Source organism: Mesocricetus auratus, unplaced genomic scaffold (assembly GCF_017639785.1).
Source record: "Mesocricetus auratus isolate SY011 unplaced genomic scaffold, BCM_Maur_2.0 Super-Scaffold_100041, whole genome shotgun sequence".
NCBI classification, from domain to species: domain Eukaryota; kingdom Metazoa; phylum Chordata; class Mammalia; order Rodentia; family Cricetidae; genus Mesocricetus; species Mesocricetus auratus.
Genome location: NW_024429218.1, coordinates 2,686,980 through 2,707,644, shown reverse-complemented (window position 1 = coordinate 2,707,644; position 20,665 = coordinate 2,686,980). Strand labels below are relative to the sequence as shown.

The 20,665-nt window shown below is 40.2% G+C and overlaps 1 protein-coding gene across 2 annotated transcripts in view; it reads right to left on the bottom strand.

Annotated features, from left to right (window-relative positions):
• Iqcm (IQ motif containing M) overlaps nucleotides 1-20,665 on the bottom strand; it is a 466,620-nt gene that overhangs the window by 308,874 nt on the left and 137,081 nt on the right. For both annotated transcript variants that reach the window (XM_040734846.1, XM_040734847.1), the window contains exon 6: nucleotides 2,015-2,105. In XM_040734846.1, the coding sequence (XP_040590780.1) occupies nucleotides 2,015-2,105 (91 nt within the window). The remainder of the gene's footprint in view (nucleotides 1-2,014; nucleotides 2,106-20,665) is intronic.

Genomic DNA, 20,665 nt, shown 5'->3' with positions numbered 1-20,665 from the left:
AAAATTAAAATTAAAAAAAACTCTACCTGATGCTTTTTTTGTTTTTTGTTTTTTTTGGTTATTTTTTTGTTTTTGTTTTTTTTGTTGTTGGTTTTTTTTTTTTTTTTTTTTTTTTGGTTTTCAAGGCAGGGTTTCTCTGTGACTTTGGAGCCTGTCTTGGAACTAGCTCTGGTAGACCAGGATGGCCTCAAACTCACAGAGATCAGCCTGCCTCTGCCTCCCAAGTGCTGGGATTAAAGGCGTGCAACACCACCGCCCGGCTCTTCATGCCTTTGTTTTAAATCTACTAAAACACAGGTTTTCAAAGAACCTGAACCTCCACATCCCCAATGCTTACTTGCCTTTCCCTCTGTGTTCCCATTACACTCCAACATTAATGAGATGAGGCTAACTGCTAAGGCAGGGACAAGTTACCAGCATAAACTAGCTATAAATAAAGACAAGGCAGCCCGAGTGGATTGAAGTTCAGGCTTTATGTGCCCTAGGCTGTCATTGAAGTACATATACCTGCTCTTAATTTCAAACAGGCTTGATCTTCCTCATTAAACGGGACATGTTTTCATTAAAAATGGGAACTAAAGGTGTTAGGAGACCTTTATCTTCCATCAGTTGTAGGAGAAACAATTCCCTGAGAAGCAGTTAACCCTACTGAGAGACACAACATAATGAAAGACATTATTCCTGCCCAGATTTATCATTAACGGGTGCCCTACTTGTCCCTAAATCACAATTAGTGTTCTTTGGATTACAGGCTTCATATAAATAAAGAAGTATTGTTAAATGTTATCTTTTCTAGTTATTAAAAGCTCGCTGGATAATCTAAACTGCTTAACTGCTTTATAAGTAGTCTTTTCACAGCCATGACCTAGTTAAGCTAGCCTGGATCTTAAGTTAAATTGGGTAAAGATAGTAAGGGGGAAAATTTAACTAATGTTTCAATTTAATAATTTCTTCCCCTATCATGAATAAAACCAAACATGTTGCCCTGGAATTGTGCACACTTTCCACTTGTTCAAATCTGAGACTTGTAATAAATTTAATCAAAGAAAATTGTTACACTGGACAAGGATCTTCCAGTGCTAAGCTTAATTTGTGACACAAATTTTGGAAGCCAAGATACTCTTTAAAGCAAAATAGTATCTCCTCCAATTTCTATTACTTTTACATTGTGTCGATTACTGAATTTTTCTTAACACATTGTGTCAATGAACCCCTATAAAATAAGACATCAAAAGTTGTTTTAACAGAGGAGTATTTACATTCTACAAGTTCTCAAAAATATGTGTTTAGGGGCTGTTGGAGGTTTTCTCTAAAGCCTTAGGGCCAACCCTCATGCACACCCTTGTAAAATCATCTGGAAGATATAGACTAATCCAGAAAAATAGCTGACTCATCTCCAGATACTTTGGAGAGCAGAAGCAATGTTCCAAGTCCCTGCATTCCAACCATGTTCTGTGGAATCATCCTTACCTTCTGTTAGAGAAAGACTAACCTTTAATTATTAGATTTTAAAGGGAAAATTATAACTTATTCTGCTCTATAATTGCTGCAAAGGAGTTATTAAAATTCCAAACTTATGTAATATTATCATAAAATATGGCATTTTTCTCAAGAAAGACACAAATTGGATTTGAGCTTATGCACTGTAAAACCCAGATGGTTTGCTTAGCTACTCAGACATCCTCCAGTTCAAAAGTTAATTGAACTGAAAACTAAAATTTTGATAATTGATATGCTCTGGGACTAGAGTAGAAAGATAAATTAGCCTTGTGCATGGGGTGTTAATGGGCATGAAAAACCATTGCAGTTGGTGAGAGAATATTGGCAAAGAAGAAAATCTCTTTCCTTTCTCTCTCTCTCCTCTCTCTCTCTCTGTTTGTCTCTGTCTCTCTATTTCTCTCTGTGTCTCTGTCTCTCTGTCTCTCTCCCTCTCTCCCTCCCTCTCTCGCTGTATCTCTGGTTCCCTGTCTCTCTCTCTCTCCCTTGTTTTCTAGGTTAAATAATTCCACATTACCTGGATTTCTTGAAGTACAGCTGCTTTTCTTTCTCCATTTTCTTACTCACAGATTCAATGTCAGTCATTATTTTACCCAGTTTAATTTTTTCTGAAATTAACAAAAAAAAAAACTTTGTACACTACTACAATTTCCAAGTTCTAAATGTACTTCTCAAATTTAACTACAAATTACAGGCTTTTTAAATAAGTGATACTGTATTCTTTTAAAAATTGCCAACACAAAGTTACTGATAAATCACATTTGAATAGTTTTTCCTTACACTCATCTGACTCTGATCTTTTGTAATTACTAAAGTTTGGGGCTGAAAAGAAATCCATAAATGAAAAGCGTACATCAAAAAGGACGTCTCAGAAAAACGCCCACAACAACATAGCACATTCCTGTGAATACAAAGGACGTCTGTGCATGTCACCATCATTATCTTTCCTATCATAAAGATTAGTTTATGTGGGGAGCTCTGCTGTTTTAAAATAAGTTAGCAAGTCGTTAGTGAAAACAAAGTCTCCTCATTTAATAGAGTTAGACTAAAGGTAAGCACACCATCACTTTTTATCTCCCCACTGAATAAGCTAAAAGCCCCAAGCATAAAGCCTGCTCCTTAGAGAAGCTGCAACCCAGCTGGAGTCTTCGAGTCAACACAGAATGGAGCACACTGAACTGAACTACACAGTTTAGTATGACGCAGAGTAGCACATTTGAGCAGGCGCTGAAAACACAGGGTTCTAGGAATACTGCGTAGTTAGAATTGACCGATACTGTGAGAACTGCTGGGCATAAGCTCTGTAAGTTCTAAAGTGAAAGTCCACTGAAGAAGCATCTTTTTAAAAATAAATCTGTTTGTTTGTTTATTTATTTTACATCCTGGAGGCGGTTTCCCCTTCCTCTTTTCCTCCCAGTCCCTCTTCCCACATTCCCCTCTGTTCTTACTTCCCAATCCACCCCTGTTAGTTTCTGCTCAGGAAAGGGCAGTCCTCCCATGGATATCAACAAAACATGGCCTATCAAGCTGCAGTAAGACTAAGCATCTCCCCATGGATTAAGACTGGGCAAGGTGACCCAGGATGAGAAGGAGAGTCCCAAAGGCCTGTAAAAGAGTTGGTGGCAACAACAGGTTCAAGGGCACATTATCAATTAACTTGGGCTCATAGGGGCTCACAGAGACTGAACTGAGAACCAGAGTCTGCATGGGACTGATCTAAGCTCTCTGTATGTATATTACATTTGTGTACTCAATCATGTAAGTAGGACTGCTTCCAAACTACAAAACACAAACAGTTGTATCCCCAAATTTCAGTAAAGATTACACAAGAAGCTGATGGCAATTAAAACACGTAAATTTGCAAAGGTTTGAAATTAGCAATGGGCTTCCCTGTCACTTCAGCCAGATCATAATACTTTGAGTTTGTAAACGTCTCTTTATTTAAAATCTTCCCTTTAAAGCAATGTTATAAGACTTTATGCTTTCAGTTTATAACATGAATTATGAATCATCTGATTGAAATAGTTGCAAAAAAGAGGATGCTAGAAATGAAAATGGAGGTGTAGTGAGGACCATTTGGGAATATAAAATAAAATTGGGTAGAAGGTACATAGGACATGAGAATGGACAATAAAATTGCCCTGCTCCCCTCAGGAGTAGCTGGAATCAAATATTAAGCTACCTGAAGTCAGTCCCCTACCCAGTCAATGTCCTTCATTCTGATTTCTTTTCACCAGTCGCTTTCAGGACCCTGTTTCCTCTTGAGTACCTTTAGTCATTGGTTATCCTCCCCCATTCTTTCTCTCCTTGACGACTTTCAAACCCTCCACTTCAATGGTTTGTTCCAACTATTGTGGCTACATTTATCATCTAGGTGTGTTTGGCTCATAGGTTTTGTTTTGTTTTGTTTACCTTGCCTACACAATTCTTGAGTTCCAATTTTGAGTAACCAAATATCTTTGCCTCAACCACATGGCCCTCTCTGATTAACAACAGTAATGTCTACATGGGAAAGCATTTCAAATCACTCCCCTTTCAATCCCTTCCCATATTCAATAATTCATTAAACATTGCCCACCCTTTCCAGTTTATATTGCCTGCTACAGGCCCTTACCATGCTATCTGGAACCATAAGAGCTTCCTCGGTTGGGCTCCCACCTAAAACCATGATACCATCTAATCTACCCTCCACACCTTCTACAACATCTCCTTTCTAAATTCTGAAATTCTGAATTATCATTGTGTTGTTTCCTAATATAATTTCACAGTAACTAGAGAACAGTTTATCTAATTCTAGATCACTGAAATGTACTAAAAATGTCTTTTTAAAAGATATTTAAGTATCTACTATTAGCTCTTGCTCAAATCACCCACTAGGAACATTGTGTTGTGATTCTACTAGGCGGTCATTTGTAAGTTGGCTTCCTCGGAAAGAGAAAAGCCATTCCTCTTTCCTCTCATTTTGAAGACTGCTCTGGACATATGAATTCATTTTTGCTATTTGGACCACTATTCTTCTCTAGGTTCACAATACCAGAATTGGCAGATCGGAGCCAAGCCGGCTCCCACAGCACGCTACCCATCCTCTGTGGTCTCTCGCGGTTCTGGCTTGCTGCCCCGGCACTATTTCTCCTCATTTTGTTTTCCCTGCTCCAGACGTGAAATGGGACAGGCATGAACAGTGGTCATTGCCTCTTCTAATATACTTTCCCCCGTTCTCTAGCTAAGAAACTAGCTAGAGAAGTCTGCTTCTCGTTTCTACTAAAAACAAATCAATATTTTCTCCTGGTTCCATGTCTCCCGTTTCTTCTCTGCCTCTGTGCTCCACTTTATCGATTTCAGTTATTTCTATCCTTTTCCTGATAATTTATATATCTTTGGTCTCTGTGAATCTACTTCTACTCAGGAAAGGTAACTCAATCTCACACCTGGTGGTTTCCTTCCTTATGAGTTTTAGCTTCTTACACTGTAAATTCATATTCTATACATATAGATACTTTTTACAATCAAATATTCCCTAAGAATGAGAATTATTTACATATTTCATAGAAATTTAAATTTCTACCCTGACCTTTGTAAAGAATACGTATTCCTCCCCTTCTCCCTGCAAAAGAACTACTGGTTGTACTATGAAAACAGTCTAAAGGTTTAAAATAAATCAATGTGTTAGTGGGATGTAGTTTTCTAAAATCGGTTTGAATGACTTAGGAACAGGTTGTAGTGAATGAGACTGTGTCTTCCATCTCAGGTGTCACCTTTCAGGACATTTTAACAGAGGAGATGTCAAGTGATGAAAATGAGGGAGCTGCAAGAATTCTGAAGTATCTTCAGAGGAATTTTTGAAAATGTTTCATATTTGTTAGATAGGATCTATTTGTCTAAAAGTGAGACCTTATATACAGACCAAAGTAATATTTCATGGTTTTCTTTTTCAAGACCCACTACTTAAATTGTATTCCATTTTATATGAAGTAATTATAATAAAATTTAGATCTTAAAAATGTTATAAATTTTATAGACAGATTCATTAGTCAAGAATGACAGATTGTGATTTACTGACATTTCACATTCTAGTGTGTGGGCTGGGTGGATGTCATATGATTTTCTACTGTTAGAAATTCCAGCACATGTGTGTTATGCAGAATGTCAATTCCCCCACTAGATTGTGAACTCTTTGCTGCTTTCCTGAGGACAGTGATTGTTTTCATACATCTCAGATTATTCGGTCAGTATTCAACATAGTTGCTGAGTGACTACAGTATGAAAGGCAGTCTGGTAGGTACTAGGAATAAAAAAAAATAACCTTAGGTTTCAAGGGCTTTGTTCTGTTCAATGAAATTAATCACATGTAAACTGAGTGATTCCAACTGATGTGGTGGGAAACTATTTTCATTGTCTCATGAACACAAGATAGAGAATGAAATGTATCTTTTAACTTTGTAATTGAGCCAGCAAGTATCCCCTCATGAGAGAGCTGGGTCTTTATCAGGTGTGTGTCACGGTCAAAAGCTTAACACAACTTCTCAGAGGAAATAAGCATAAATTGATCTTTCCAGGACCACCCTCTCCAACAACAACAAATATGGCAACAGTACAGTTACCCAAATATGAACTTCTGCCCACAACTACTGAGGTTGTCGGGTGAAAGTGCCATAGAGTTCCCCCCTAGTACACAATCCCTGATGGCTTTCTCCAATTAAATTAAGATAGCAGTCTATAAGACTGTTTTCCTTGAGTGTCATGTTGTCATATATTATTATTATTGTTTTCAGAGGAAGGAATTCTAGCATCCGGATTAAAGACGTCCAAATGATTGACAAGTCATGGAAGTCAAGGACAGAGACTAAAGGCAGATTTATAGCTCTGTTCTCAGAAGGTATTTATCTGCTTTCCACAAATAATACACATGGTGCCCTTTAATACATCTCCTTCCATAAACTAGAATTGTCTATGTTTATTAAATACTTGCTCATCCCTTACCCCAGTCATTTGAAGAGAAACAAATATATCAAACACCATAATTTCCAAGATTCATGATTTCAGAGTCTCCTCCTATGGTATTGACTCCATTGCATGTGTGAGTAAGATCCACCTGATATGATACATCGCCTCAAGGAGGGTGGAAACCTGAGGAAACTGATAGAGACTCTAAATAATTTAAAAGTCCAATCCCAAAACATTATGTTTTTGTTAAACAGACATACCCATGTATACACAAAAGACATACATCTTAATATCAGCAAATCATGCCTTCCCTTCACAGATGGTATACATGAAGGTGCATGGGTGACTGCGGAACATTTAAGTCTTCCTTCACCCCACAGTTAACATGCTCTTTCCAGTTTAAACATATTTTAATTTTTGCTGCTTTCTCCAGTCACTCCTGAATTCTCATTCCTTTTGGTGCTCAAGTTATGCTCTATCAGAACACCTCCCATGCCTATCTCCCTGCTTCCTTCCACTATGGAAGGAATATGTCTTCTGTACCTGTGGTGGTTTGAATATCAAAAGTGATCCCCCACAGACTGATTTATTTGAACACTTAGTCATCAGGGAGTGGTGCTATTTGAAAGTATTGGAAAGATTAGGTTGTGTGGCCCTTTTGGAGGTTGTGTCACTGGGGTGGGCATTGAGGTTTCAAAAGTCCATACCAGGCCCAGTCTCTCTATGCATCAGGATATAGCTCTCAACTGCTTCTCCCGCAAGCACAACTGCCTGCCGCATGCTTCCTAACATCACAGTAATGGAAGCTCCCAATCAAACACTTTATTTTTTAAGAGTTCCTTTGGCCAAAGTGTCTCTTCACAGTAATGGGACACTGACTAGGATGGTGTCTTTGCACTGCAGTGGAACACAACAGCATGAGTTTCTTAACTCACTGTTATGTACCCAGTGGTCCCTCTGGTACCAACTCATTTGCTGGAACTTCTCTCAGATCTACAGTGTTTGAAAACTCAGTAAGTGCACAGAGTCCTGGCATGTGAGGTACTTAGGGAAGGAGCCTTAGCACTAAAGAGCTACAATCTGTTGCTTGATCCCCAAGTTTGGAAGCCACTTGCCCTTTCCAAGCACCCTGAGTACAAGTCTTCATATTCTGAAAATTAATAGCTGATACATCTGAGCACTACATATTCCATGGTGGTGTGTGAAATGATTCATTCGGTAATCAGAAGCCTACTGTGATTTTATCGCTTTTGCTTTCTGCTGATTCAGAAAATAAATTTATCAGACCTTGTTCTACCTGGCAGTACCCCTATAAATTTGCTAAGGACATCACTGTGGTCACCCTGCAGGGATTCATATTTCCTTCCCATAGTGTTTGAACTTAGGAAAATAGAATACTTAACTCATAACCCCAAATCCCTCTTAATATATCTCCCCAAATAAAGCATATACAATTCAATCTCAGAACCAGAAAAACTAGAGAAACACTCCAATATAAGTCCACAGTTACATTCAAGAAGTCAAGAGAGGGGATCTCATAGGAATCCTGAAATAACCCAGGCTGTTGCCAAGATGGACAACAAGGCCCTATTGAAGACAACACCTAAGAGCTGATGCCTACATAGAGCCTTCATTCCTACAATCCAGCATCTTTGGTAAAAGAAGGCACTCTGCACACTAGCAAAAGGTAGATACCAACTCAGCTGCAAATGCTTAGAGCTACAAGGAGGTCCTGACTGCCAGGGACTCAAGTACAATGGTGACAAATGACTTAAGGCCCATTCCATGAGATGGAACAATACCCAACATGGCTTGGGTGAGCAAGAACAAGGAATAGATAGACTAGAGACCTGTGGTAAAACCACATACTACTATTCTAAATTTTAAAAAAGTGTAACCATAAAATGACTCCTAACAATTTCTGTTGTACTCATGGAGCATACCCTGCTCAGCCATCACCAGAGAAGCTCCCCCCTCCAACAGATGGGAACAAATACAGGGACATTATGCAGAGAGTGAGAAACCTTAGAACACTGAGCCCTGGAAGTGATGTCTTTATCAAATCCCTCTTCTCAGAGATCAGGGAACAACACGGAAGAGGAGGTAGAAAGAGGATAAGAACAATAGGGGATAGCAGACACCAAGGGAACAAAGCTAATATGAAATTACAGAGACTGCGGCAGCATGCGTAGGCCAGCATGGATCTGCAACAGATCCTCTGTGTATATAGTACAACTACCAGTTTAGAGTTTTTATGGGATTCCTGAAGGTAAGTCAGGTGGGTCACGGATTGCTGTGCCTTTTCTTGGGTTCTTTTCCTTCTGTTTTTGCTTTGTTCAACTTCAGTGTGGTAGTTTTTGTTTTGTCTTATCTTTTATTGTTACCCCCCTTAGAAGCCTTTTTGTTTTCTATTTAGAAACAGAAAGAGAATGGATCTGGATGGGAAGGAAGGTTGGGGAAACTGGGAGGAGTAGAGGGAAGGCAACCATAATGAAGATACATTATGTCAGAAAAAATCTATTTCAATAAAAGAGATAATGTAAAAAAATACTTAAAAAACAAAATCGTGGGACTAGGGGGAAGGGACGGATCTCCCTAGGAAGGCAAAAGAAAACAGATACTTATGGATTGGCAATGAACAAGGAGGGGCAGGTGACTGGAATGGAAGAATCAAACAGGGAAAGGGAGTGAATACAGGGAGGGACAGCTAAAACCAAGAGCCATTTGGAGATCATAAGGAAGCCTACAATAATAGAAGCTTACTAAAATATATACATACATAAGGCAATTTAAATTAAGTACAAAATAATGGGGAAGATAGAGCCCCAAATGGAAAGCTCTCATCACCAAATGAAGCTTCCAGTACCAGTAATGAATAACAGCTAACCAAGTTCTTGCCCAAAGGGGTCCTGTAGTAACCCCAAACAAGCCAGGTTATTGCCAAGGCTATAATGACAGCAGGCCCTGTTGGTGAAGACAACATCTACACAACTCATTGAACAGAGAAGTTGAGCTCATGCCTATTAAAGCCTCACCCTCATGGTACTGCATGCTACCAAAGGTAAACACCCACCTGTGGGAATAACAGACCTTGGCCGGAGGCCCACTTCGCCATCAGCCTGGGAGAGGCAGCTGTAACTGGTAGAAAACATGTTTACCAAAAAACAATCCAGTGTCCATAAAAACATGTTTACTGGAACAATAAGTTTCTGATGATTTTGGAAGGGCTCGCCCACTGGAACACCCTGACCTTGACCTTTCCAATGACTAACAACTTCTTCCTGACCCACCCACCACTGCCTCTGGTGTCAGGGCATATATAACCAGCCAGGGTAAGAATAAAGTAGAACCTTCTTGAGGAGCCTTCTGAAAAGTCTTCTTGAAGTTTTCTTTGCACCACCGACTGGTCTCTGTGTCATCAATCCCGACACCCTCCGCACATTCTCGGACACAGGCTGCGCAGAGGGTGCGGCACCCACCTAGCTGTAAACCCTTCAGTTTACAAGAGTGACCTGCCTGCAAGGTCCTTTGGTGCAATTGTGGTGCACAACCTGTGGGAGTATCCAACCAAGATCTGGTTTGACGTAAGGCCCACTCCATGAAGCTTACCCAACACTGCTGGGGTAACCAAGAACTAGATATGCCATGGACCTAGTACAAATTCAAATACCATTGTTCTACTAAAATAGCCATAAAGTTACTCCTGACAACATTCTGCTATGTTTATCGATCCGTGCCTTCTGCACTCATCACCAGAGATGCTTCATCCTGCAGCAGATACAGAGACCCACAGAGAGACAATATTCAGAGAGTGAGAGACTTCAAAGCACTCAGCCTTAAAAGGGTGTCTCCATTAAATACCTTCCAGCGGAACTGGAGGTAGGAAGCATATAAGAGCCAGAGGGGATGGAGGACACGAGTGAATCCAGGCCTTTGAGATGCATCAGGGTTGGGGCACATGAATTCACATTGACTGAGGTAGCATGCGTAAGGTCTAGGGGCGTCTGCACCAGATGGAATCCTAGCGCTGAAAGGAGAAGTGCACATGCTCCCATCCCCAACCCACAAGCTGTCCTCAGCTGACAGCCACTTTCAAATGAATGATTCACTGTCTCCAAGGGCGTCTCACTGGGGAAAGAAGCCACTCGTAAGGACAGGGCCCGTGCGCAGTAGCAGATGGCCAACAGGAAACAAACTAAATGTCCTCTTTGTATGTTATTTTTCTCATGATATTAAGTTGGGAGATTTTGTTTTTGTTTGTTTGTTTGTTTCTTGTTTTCTGGTTTGGGTTTGGGGTTTTAACCATTCAGGTTCTTTGAATATATATTATGGCTTCTGGTTTTAGGCTTTTATAGAATTTCTGTGTGTGCAAACATGTATTTCTCTGCATCTATTTGAGATTCTTGCGCTTTTTCCTTGGTTCTTTTTCTTGTTTGGTTGCTTTGTCACATTCTGATTTGTTTGGTTTTGATTTATCCTATTTTATTTTATTATTATAGCTTAGATCCTATTTGTTTTCTAAGAAGAGACAAAAAGGCATAGATCTGGATGGAGGGCAAGTGGGGAGACACTGGAAGGAGTAGGGGGAGTGAAAACCATAATCAGATTATATTGTATGAAAAAAACTACTTTCAACAAAAGAAAAAATAAATAATAATTACAAAAAATCAAACAATCTATCCTGCCTCCGTTGAATAGTGTCTGGAAAACAAAACTGAGTCATGAGTGATAGATTGTTTGTTAAGGTGCCAACCAGATCCAGTTACAATCATGTCGGTGTGAAGGAAACAAAGGCATCTGTGGGTAGTCCAAGATGCCACCACCCTTCATCATTAACTGACATAGGAGGAAAATACTTATTTACAATTGTATTTCCCACAGCAGATATTCAGAGGGGAGAAGGTGGGGCTGTTAACTTTAAGGGATTGGAGGAAAGACTGCAAGCTCTGTTTTTGTTTAGTCTCTGTAGCACTCATCAGGCTGCATCCTGCAAAGGGGTTGCTGCTTCTCTTGCATGCACACGTTGGATCACTGTGCAATGCTGCGTGATGTGTCTCACACGCTCTGGCACTTCCATTTCATACTTCACAGTTTTAGTGTCACTTTGAGGTTTGAAACATTTCACAGTTATTTGCTATATGTGGGTGCCAATTTTTTTAAAAGAAGCCTATATCACTAAAAAAGTACTGCAAGAATATAAAATAGATGGGTATTTCTGTCACATTAGCATTCAGAACTTTGTCATGAATCAATTCAGTTTTATCAAACTCTGATTTATATTTTACAGATGTATTATTGCATATATTTATTTTTCTTAACACATATAGTTATTATAACATTAAATATAAACCTTTATCCCTGTAGATGAGATTCTAAAATTAAAAGAAACTGAAATGCCATGATTCTTTTCTAGTCTTACAACTTACCCATATGTTCTTGCACAACAAAGCCCACAGCACAATTAACCATCTGATTTGATCCGGTATAACACTGGATTTCTACATACATCTCTCCATGACCATTATAGTTTACTGTGCTAAAGTGAATTTATTTAACTGAACAATAGCACACATCTACAAGACAACATTCATTGAAACTGGTATTTTCACCCACCCTTGGGAATCACAGGCATTTCTCATGAGTTCTTGTAGGACGACAGCACACCTGAGGATGGCCCGCACTCTCTGTGTGCCCTGAGCTTTACACCTCCAATGCTTTCCCACAGCGATTTGGCATCTGACCACCTAAATTCTGCACGTCTTTCTCACTCACTACCATTCTGTCCAGCTGCCAAACATCAGAATAAGATGACTAACAGTAAACGTATTAGGGTCCTTGAAAAGGAGGCTTTCACGTAAGAGGCACACCTAGGATAGACACCTGTTGTAAGTCAAGCACCTATACAGATTTCCTCCTGTTCCTCTCCTTACTTTCCAACTTCATGCCACCTCAAGTTCAAACATCTGGTTTGTTTCATGAAAAATGGGAAATGAAAGGTTTCAGAAAGTACGATAACACAGCAGAAAGGGGGCTAAGCAAACGCAGATAAAAATCAAGCAGTGGCATTTTCCAGCATGCTGTGGGTAAGAGTCTAGTGTCTGAAAGTGTTTCCCTCTGACAGTTCAGAAGAACTTCTCCTTCACAGCAGCAGGAAGGCATGCTTTCAGTGCTGGGTATTATCAGTGGACAGTAAAAGAGTGTGTTCCCACCACAGTGTCTAGCACTCAGAGAGAAGCAAATTCTGACTCAGTAAGCTCACCAGCTGAGATGATTCACAGGACCTCTGCGGCTTTTACATAGCACACAGGAATTCAGAGTCATCCCAAAAGGCCTGGGTGGGATGGACTCTCCTGACACAACGTGAACCTAAGAAATGCCAGTCAAGACAGAATGCTAACATAGAATGCTGTGTTCTCTACCTAATAATCTAAATTCTAGCTTGCTGAGATCATATCAAAAAGGAAAAATGGTCTCTATTGCATTTTCTATTTGCAGTTTTGTCGTTAAGTGCATGCAGAATTAAATTCTTAGCAGCAACAAAGAAATCACTCAGTTTATTTATTTTAATGATAGGAGTACATTACCACGAAGCATTAATGTGATACTGTCAAGAATGGCCTGATTTAATTTGCCTACTTACATGAGACAGTCTGATTCAGATTTACAGCAGTCCTCAAGGAATGAAATTGTATCAAACAACCTCATAAAATTAACAGAAATTTCCCAAAGTAAATTCACATTAAAACAACACTTTCATGGAGGCATATTTAGGAATCAACTGGATGGGACTGGGTAGAAGAGTAGATCAAAATGATCACAACTCTATGAGTCCTGAATGTATTTGTGAATGGCAAAGAGAAACTTCTTTCTGTTAATAGTGAAACTGGACTAATGATCAGTTCTAGAGTATCAGGAAGTTTCCAAAAGCATTCAAATATGAAGACAATTCACAAGGCTTTGGCATTCCCTAGAGTTTTTTCTGTATGATACTGCTCTACTCGCTTTCCTATCTTCATAATGCCTTTCTCTGGCATGAGCAGAGAGAGGAAAAATCCAAAAAGACAGAGTAGAAGCTTCTGGTTTTAGAAAAAGCATTTTATACACTGTCATTACTACATAAAACCTTGAGCAGGTTACACACACACACACATACACTCACATACACAGTTGGCTAGAAATTATATTTATTTACCTTATAAATGAATGTCACACCTTTTGAAAAGAGCACAAATACACACTATAAGCAAAAGCTACAGCAGAAACACGAACAGAAGCTTCACATTTAATCAGGTATCATCTCATCCAGCTCTCAGGATAAGCACCTCCAGTTGTGACCATTGAGTTAGAACCTGGGTTAGCAAAACACTGTTTTTTGGAAGTACCCCCCACAAAAGTCTGTATGCTAAACCACCTGGCCTGAACCTGTGGAGGGTCATTATTTCTGGATATAGCTATAAGGTGATTTCCAGAAGAGATTACCATTTAAATGAGTAGACTGAGAAACATTATCACACAGAAGGGGAACCCTAAATCTCTTCTCAGTCTTTTGGCTAAGATCACATGTCCACCCCAAAGTCCCATGTTTTTTTTTTTTGTTTTTGTTTTTGTTTTGGAGAACTGCACGGCACTTCTCTGAGTTTCCCTGAACTTCTGCTCTCTCATTAGTAAGCAGACGAACTGTGCCCAATGTACACTTTTTTCCCTGTAACTGCAAATATGAGATAACAAACAACTTCATTGTTTTAACTCTATTTCCTAGAATTTTGTTCAAGCTATGGACCATTGGAAATAAAAAAGATTTTTCTAACCAAAAGAATGAAAAGATGTAGGAACATCACAGGCTGACAGAACAGAAATGCAGCAACAGACGAACAAAGAGTCATTTCCTGAAATACAGACAGATGTAAGTTAAATAGTGAAAAAAAAGCCCTCAATGGCATGTGGAACCAGCATGGCCTGAAAATTCTTTACCAACAAGGCTATCTAATGGAAACGGTATCAGAGCATGAAATACAGACTGTACTGTGGTGTCTTCTGGGTAACACACTGGTGATTTTAGCTATTTATCTAACCCCACGAAGCCTCACTTCTCATTCTCTACAAAGAGAAGAAATATATTTGCGCATAGAATTTAAGGTTATTACAATTTTCTCCAGTTCCCTAACATTAGAAGAGCCTGCCCACCGTGAATGATGCTTATCCCTGACAGTCATACTTGCTATGCCAACTGAGGAAGTTCTGTTCCTTTGCTCTGTACCCAGGGCTCTGCTTGGGGCTATGTTAGTAGCAAGCAACCTTGAAAAAAGAGGCACCACATTACCCGGCCTCGCAGGTCCTAAGGGACACCTGTGTCTCTCCATCTGACTATCAACCTAGTGAAGTAATGGACCCAAATAAATTGGTAGCCCCCTGCCCCCCAGGACCCTGACGCTGTAAGGAGAAAAGGTCTGCCATCAAGAGGGCAGCGTGTCTCCTGGAAAGAGCTTTCACAGTCGGAACAATTTGTCAGACCACCTTACAGCATGAGACCTAAGCCTAGGCAACGCAGGGTCAAGGGTAGTTTGGATGGGTTCATACTTTGGTCTGAACTGCTTAGATGACACTAAATGGCCCTCTATTTAAACTTTAACCGAAGATGGACCTGAGAGGCTAATCTGTCAGCAATCTCTTTGTGCCACTTCCCATTGACTAAATCTCCTTTTTCTGCTTTTTACTGTTAACTTGTCTGTTTGAATTAGCTTCTTGAGGATGCATAACCAAACCTGGATCATTGAGGTACAGTGTCTGTGACCCCCAAATTGGATAATAATCTCTCTTTGGATGAAAGCAAGCTTGCTTTCCAATCATCCAAGCTCAGGTCTCTCATCTGTAACACAATCTGCTTGGGTCCTTCCCACCTCTTCCAAAGGACTTTGAGGGCCTTGGTAAGTGGAGCTCGGTTTGGATAATTGGCAGCTAATAAGGTTCTTTTCTACGTGAGTCCAAGTTGTTTGTCATCTTCTATAGAAGCAGCAGTGCTGCCTCTTATCTTGTAAATAGGGTGAAGTCCTCGTGTCTGCACAGACCTTGTGAGGGGGCTCAACAAATACATGATTGTAGGAGAGATGAAAGCCGGGAAACCACATCCATGCTCACTGGCCTTGCTTGGCAGATGATACCAGAGATACATGCTTTAATCTAGAACCAGGACAATCACTTCACTGCACTTGTAATCTTTCTTGTTCCTGGTTCTCACAAATGGTCATTTGCTGGGTTAGTCCACTGCACTGCACTCAGTATTGACGTTTACAGACGGCAAATGTCGCTGTCTCGCCACGCTTTCTTGTCTACCTGCATACAGTCAGAGCTTCTCTTACTCAAACTAAGATGGTGCTAGTCTCACCAAGGGTCTTCTGATCCTGCGTGAGTTTTGTAAGGCTGCCTGCCCCCAAAATCACATGTTATTTTCTTCTTTGAGATACTGCATTTGAAATTGTTATGGAAAAAAAGTAGAGAAAAAAAACTGGAAAATTGCTTCTTAAGACAGACAACAACTTGGAGTTTTAAGTGTTGTGTCTACTAGATTTTGTTACAATGTAAATATAATGTCAGGTGATTAGGGGGAAAAGATAAGTATGCCGATAAAAACCTTGCATGCTGAAAGCCAGACAAGCAGTAACACTTCTATCATAAAGCATTTTATGTGATAATTGCCTTTTAAGAAATAGGGAAAGGGTTATTATCACTAACAAAAAGGATTTTTAAAATGCAAATTTTTTATTAGTGTCATTTTCAAGTGAAGTAAACAGCTATTTGTAATGATTATTTCCTTGTCATTTTCTCAGCGATTCAACCTTCCACACATTTCATACTGTTGTTCATTTTAGGTAAAACAACTCAAATATCTTGACACACTTTCTTGTCTCACATTAGGAGTGATATTTCTCCACACCTAAAATGAGTCTCCACAAAAGATGCTCAACAAATCATGATAGGCAGTTTGTCCTCCAGTGGATTTGGCACTCTTTCCATCTCTGTCTCCACGCAGACTTGCCAATGGTGATACCACCAGACAGAACAGGAATTTGACTCATTTGCTACCTGTGACAAAACTCCAGGCTGAAAGCTGAGCAGTTCATTGAGTCCTGGCAGGATCAGAACCAAAGTTTTTGAAATAGAGGCCAGAACTTGGTCCTACTCTTAATTACGATACTTCTGTGGAAAAGTTCTATTTTCCAGGAAGCTTGAAGGCAAAAATATTTGTTGCAGTTGTTCCCTAAGAAGTTTATTAAGTAGTTAAGTTTATATTAAAGGCTGGAGTTCTCTGATATCCTTGGGTCCCACATATTCTAAATACGGATTGCATAAACACCACACAATTCATTTTCAGACAGGTTCTGGGTAAGCATTCTATACTGATCTTTAGATTTTCCACCCAGTGGGCACAGGTAGACAGCAATGCTACATAGATAGAACCTACAGACCTTTCTGCACAGCACATGTGTGCTAAGGAGTCATAAGTGACATGTCCAGTATTTTATTATTGCACTGTGTTTTCTCACAGATCTCTTGGTCCTTGTATCAATATAATCAGTATGTACTGAATTATCACTGCAGTTTTAAAAATTATGAAGCAGAACACCCAATATATTGAATAATTTGGCCAGAATCACACAAGAAGGAAACAGACCTTAATGTTTGATATTTGGTCCCTAAGTCCCAGGTTCCTTCCAAGCAGGTGCAAAGACTTTACAAAGTATCACACAGTTCATTACACTTCAATTATCACACAGGTATAGAAGGACACCTGGTCTGAACACTCACATTCCAGGGCTTATTGCTACTCCTCCTCTCAGAGGGAAACCTTTCTTTTTTTCTTTTCCTGAAATGAATGCTTATTTCATGTCTACAAATGCAAAAATGAGTATTTTATGAAATTTACTCTATATTTAAGAAAATAAATCAATGGCCAGCCACAAAAACAAAAAAATTCTTATAATTGCTACAAAAATATTGTAATAAAAAGCAATAATTTGAGAGTTTATTCCAGAAAGTCTAATGATCTAGACTGTATTTCTAAAGAAAATAAATGCCTAGAAAAGTACTTGATTTTATTGTGAATGCCGTGAAACTATCTAGACACAGTTAGTCTCACAAATAAATAAAATCCATGGCAACGGATTTGAACAAACCTGGATCCCAGACACTGCCCTCCCAGTTTGCCTTTAAACAAAAGATCCATTTGAAAGTTAAAGATAGGCAAGAAATGCCCCCAGGCAATATAAACCCAAGGCCTACCAGTGAGCCCTAGAATTTTAAATGTAGACATCTTTCCTAAATTCTGGTAACTCAGAGCAGTTCCATCTAAGACCCCGACCAGGAGCTCTGAAACAACCTTTATGGCCACTTAGGGCAGGTCATTACCGTATGGCTAGCAAGGAAACTGTACCCTCACTGCCTTTCCAGAAAGTCAGTGTCTACCACATCCCTGCTGCTCCTCCCTTTCAAGGAAACAGTCCGTGCTCCCAGGAGCTGAACTGATAGAAGACTCTCCCGATACAGGTAAAAAAAAAAAGCCATCATTTTCACAAGGAGAAAAACAGTCTGTCAGAGTTCATCCCAAAGCTAATATTCTACCCTTTAAAACAGCCATAAAACACCAGCTCTTTTTTCACTTTTACTAGCAAAAATAAATGAGTTTCCTGGGATTTCTCGAGCTCTCCAATCCATGAAACCATAACCCACAATCTTCGACACTCGCGTCGCCCCCCCCAGCCCACACACACACATAGACACACAGACAGACGTTTTTATGTCTTTTCTGGTAAATTCATCCTTTTTTTTATTAAGTTAGGAGCAGCAGCAGCGTCCAACCCTCTCTACCAAGCTGGCATATTCCCAGCCACCAGCACTCCCTGTTGTGCTGTCTCCAGACGCACAGGTCCCCTCTGTGAGGATCAACTGAAAGTGACTCTGCCACTGGAGAACACCCTTGGAAGAACCAGGAGAGTTCAAGTGCTGGTGCACACAGAGGATTGCATGCGTAGCTTTCATGTCACCTAAGAACGACCTTGCTCTCAATGCCATAGCTCTTCTGGTAACTTATCTTCTTCATGAAGCATAAAACAGACTCCAAGCAGCAAGCATTAGGTCAGTTTTCTGGGGCAAACTCAGGTGTAATAAAAACAGGTTCTCAACATCACATGACAATTTAGGAAAAGAGCTCCTCGACACGTACCCACTCCCAAGGCACGTGGAAGACCCTCAGTGCAAGCACCCAAGTACTCAATCCCATGGCAAGGGTGGAGCACAGAAACCTTTAGACACAGGAAGACCTCAACTTCTGATTCTGTGTTTCACCATGAGTGAGAGCTTGAACATTTCTCTGATGTTCAAGAAGCATCTCATCTTTCTTATCTACAAATCTCAACTAGTAATATTCGTATTTTGCAAGATTTGAATAGTGCAAGATGTCCTAGATGAAGTTATAAGTACCATAACCAAAATAGGGAGAAAGCTTCTGTCAGTTCATGAGTTACAGTCTGTGTTCAAGGAAAATCGAGGCGGGGACGGAAGGAGGGGCTTACTCTGCACTACTCTACTGTCTTGCTATCTTTCTTACACAGGTGAGGTCTGACTGTGTAGTCACCCATGTTACGGGGGCATCCGTCAGGTCCAGCAGACCTGTCCAGTCTGTACCTGAGGAAGGGAGTGCAGATTGAGGAAAGAAACAGGCTAGAGACACGAGATAGAGTCAGGAGGGCACCCAGTGATTACCAGGATCAGCCCCACAATTATTACTCAAAGCTCTCATATACCCCAATCAAAAGGGGGGAAGGCAAAAGACTTCCTTACCAAAATACAAAGAACAAGCAAGCCCAGTTACTTCTCAATACTCAAAACATTTGATAACCACACTCTACACATATCCTGTTGTTAAGGTAAGACATCTATTAGTTATACCTTAAGCCAAATATCCTGTTGCCTAGGCAAGACACACACAGCCACACCTTAGGCCAAACATCCTGTTGGTTAACCTTGAAAGAGCAATAGTGAGTTTGAACTCTCCAACCTTGAGTCAAGATGAATCAGAGTCATTTCTACAGGTCCCAAACATGCCTGTCCAGGGATCCTATCAAGCACAGTGAGCTGGGTCTGACTGCATTAATTAACAATCAAGAAAATGCTCCCCAGACATGCCCAGAGGCCAAATGATGGGGGCATTTCCTCAGTCGAGGTTCCTTCTTCCCAGGTGAGTCAAATTAACAACTATAGCTAACTATGACACATGCCTTGATGTACTACTAGATCATTAACAGATGCCCAATATCACCTAACTACTTCTCAGCTGATCTACCTCAGTCTCCATTAGTTGGCTTCTAAATAGTCAGGGCCCGAATATATTTCGATATAGGCCTCAGTTCAATTCCAGGAGCTGGAATCTCCTATTGTCTTTTAGATGTCTGGCAGGTTACCTCCAGATGACCTGGCCACAGTGGAGAATGACTTCTAGTTTGCTTAACAATAGACCTAGGCCCCACCCCCATCATGGAGGTTAGGGGAAGGTGCCTGTTGGCCAGTGAGACATACCTGAAGACTCAGTGAGACTTGCTTTACAGGTCTGAGGGTTTGTGTACATGCATTCTAGGACCATCTCTAGGGTTAAAGGAAGTGTTTCCTAGTCAGCCCTATTTACATGATAATAGATGTCTTCTGCCAGTACCCCTGCTTTTAGAAAGCTATTTAAGAGGATGTTTGAATAAACCGGTATCTCCAGTATGGACTGAGAGCCCTCCTAAAATGACAAGATGTCTGTGCCTCGCCCTTAACACCGCTGGGTAGCTTGGACTTCCCTGATCCACACTACCCTCTCAGGGTCGGACCCGGGCCTGTTAGGCTGGTTCCAAACACAGCCCCAAGACATCAGTCCAGAAGAGATGACCCCTGTAGCATAGGATTGATACAGGCCGGACCCCGGCACCAAATAAAAAGTGGAAGCGCTTTTCAGTTTTATAAAAAACATAAAAATCATTTTCTAATTTGATCAGTATATTTTCAGGCTTTTGCGGAGAAATACAAAAGTAAAGGTCATTCATGCGCAGGTCTAGTAACCAAATATTTGAGTCTATGTTTGGACATTGCTTAAATACATAGTGGCAAAGTAAGGCTGTAAAACCACAAAATTGGTAGGTAGAATGTTCCATTAACTCTGTCACATTAGAAGTGCTCATGAAGTGCCAAAAGT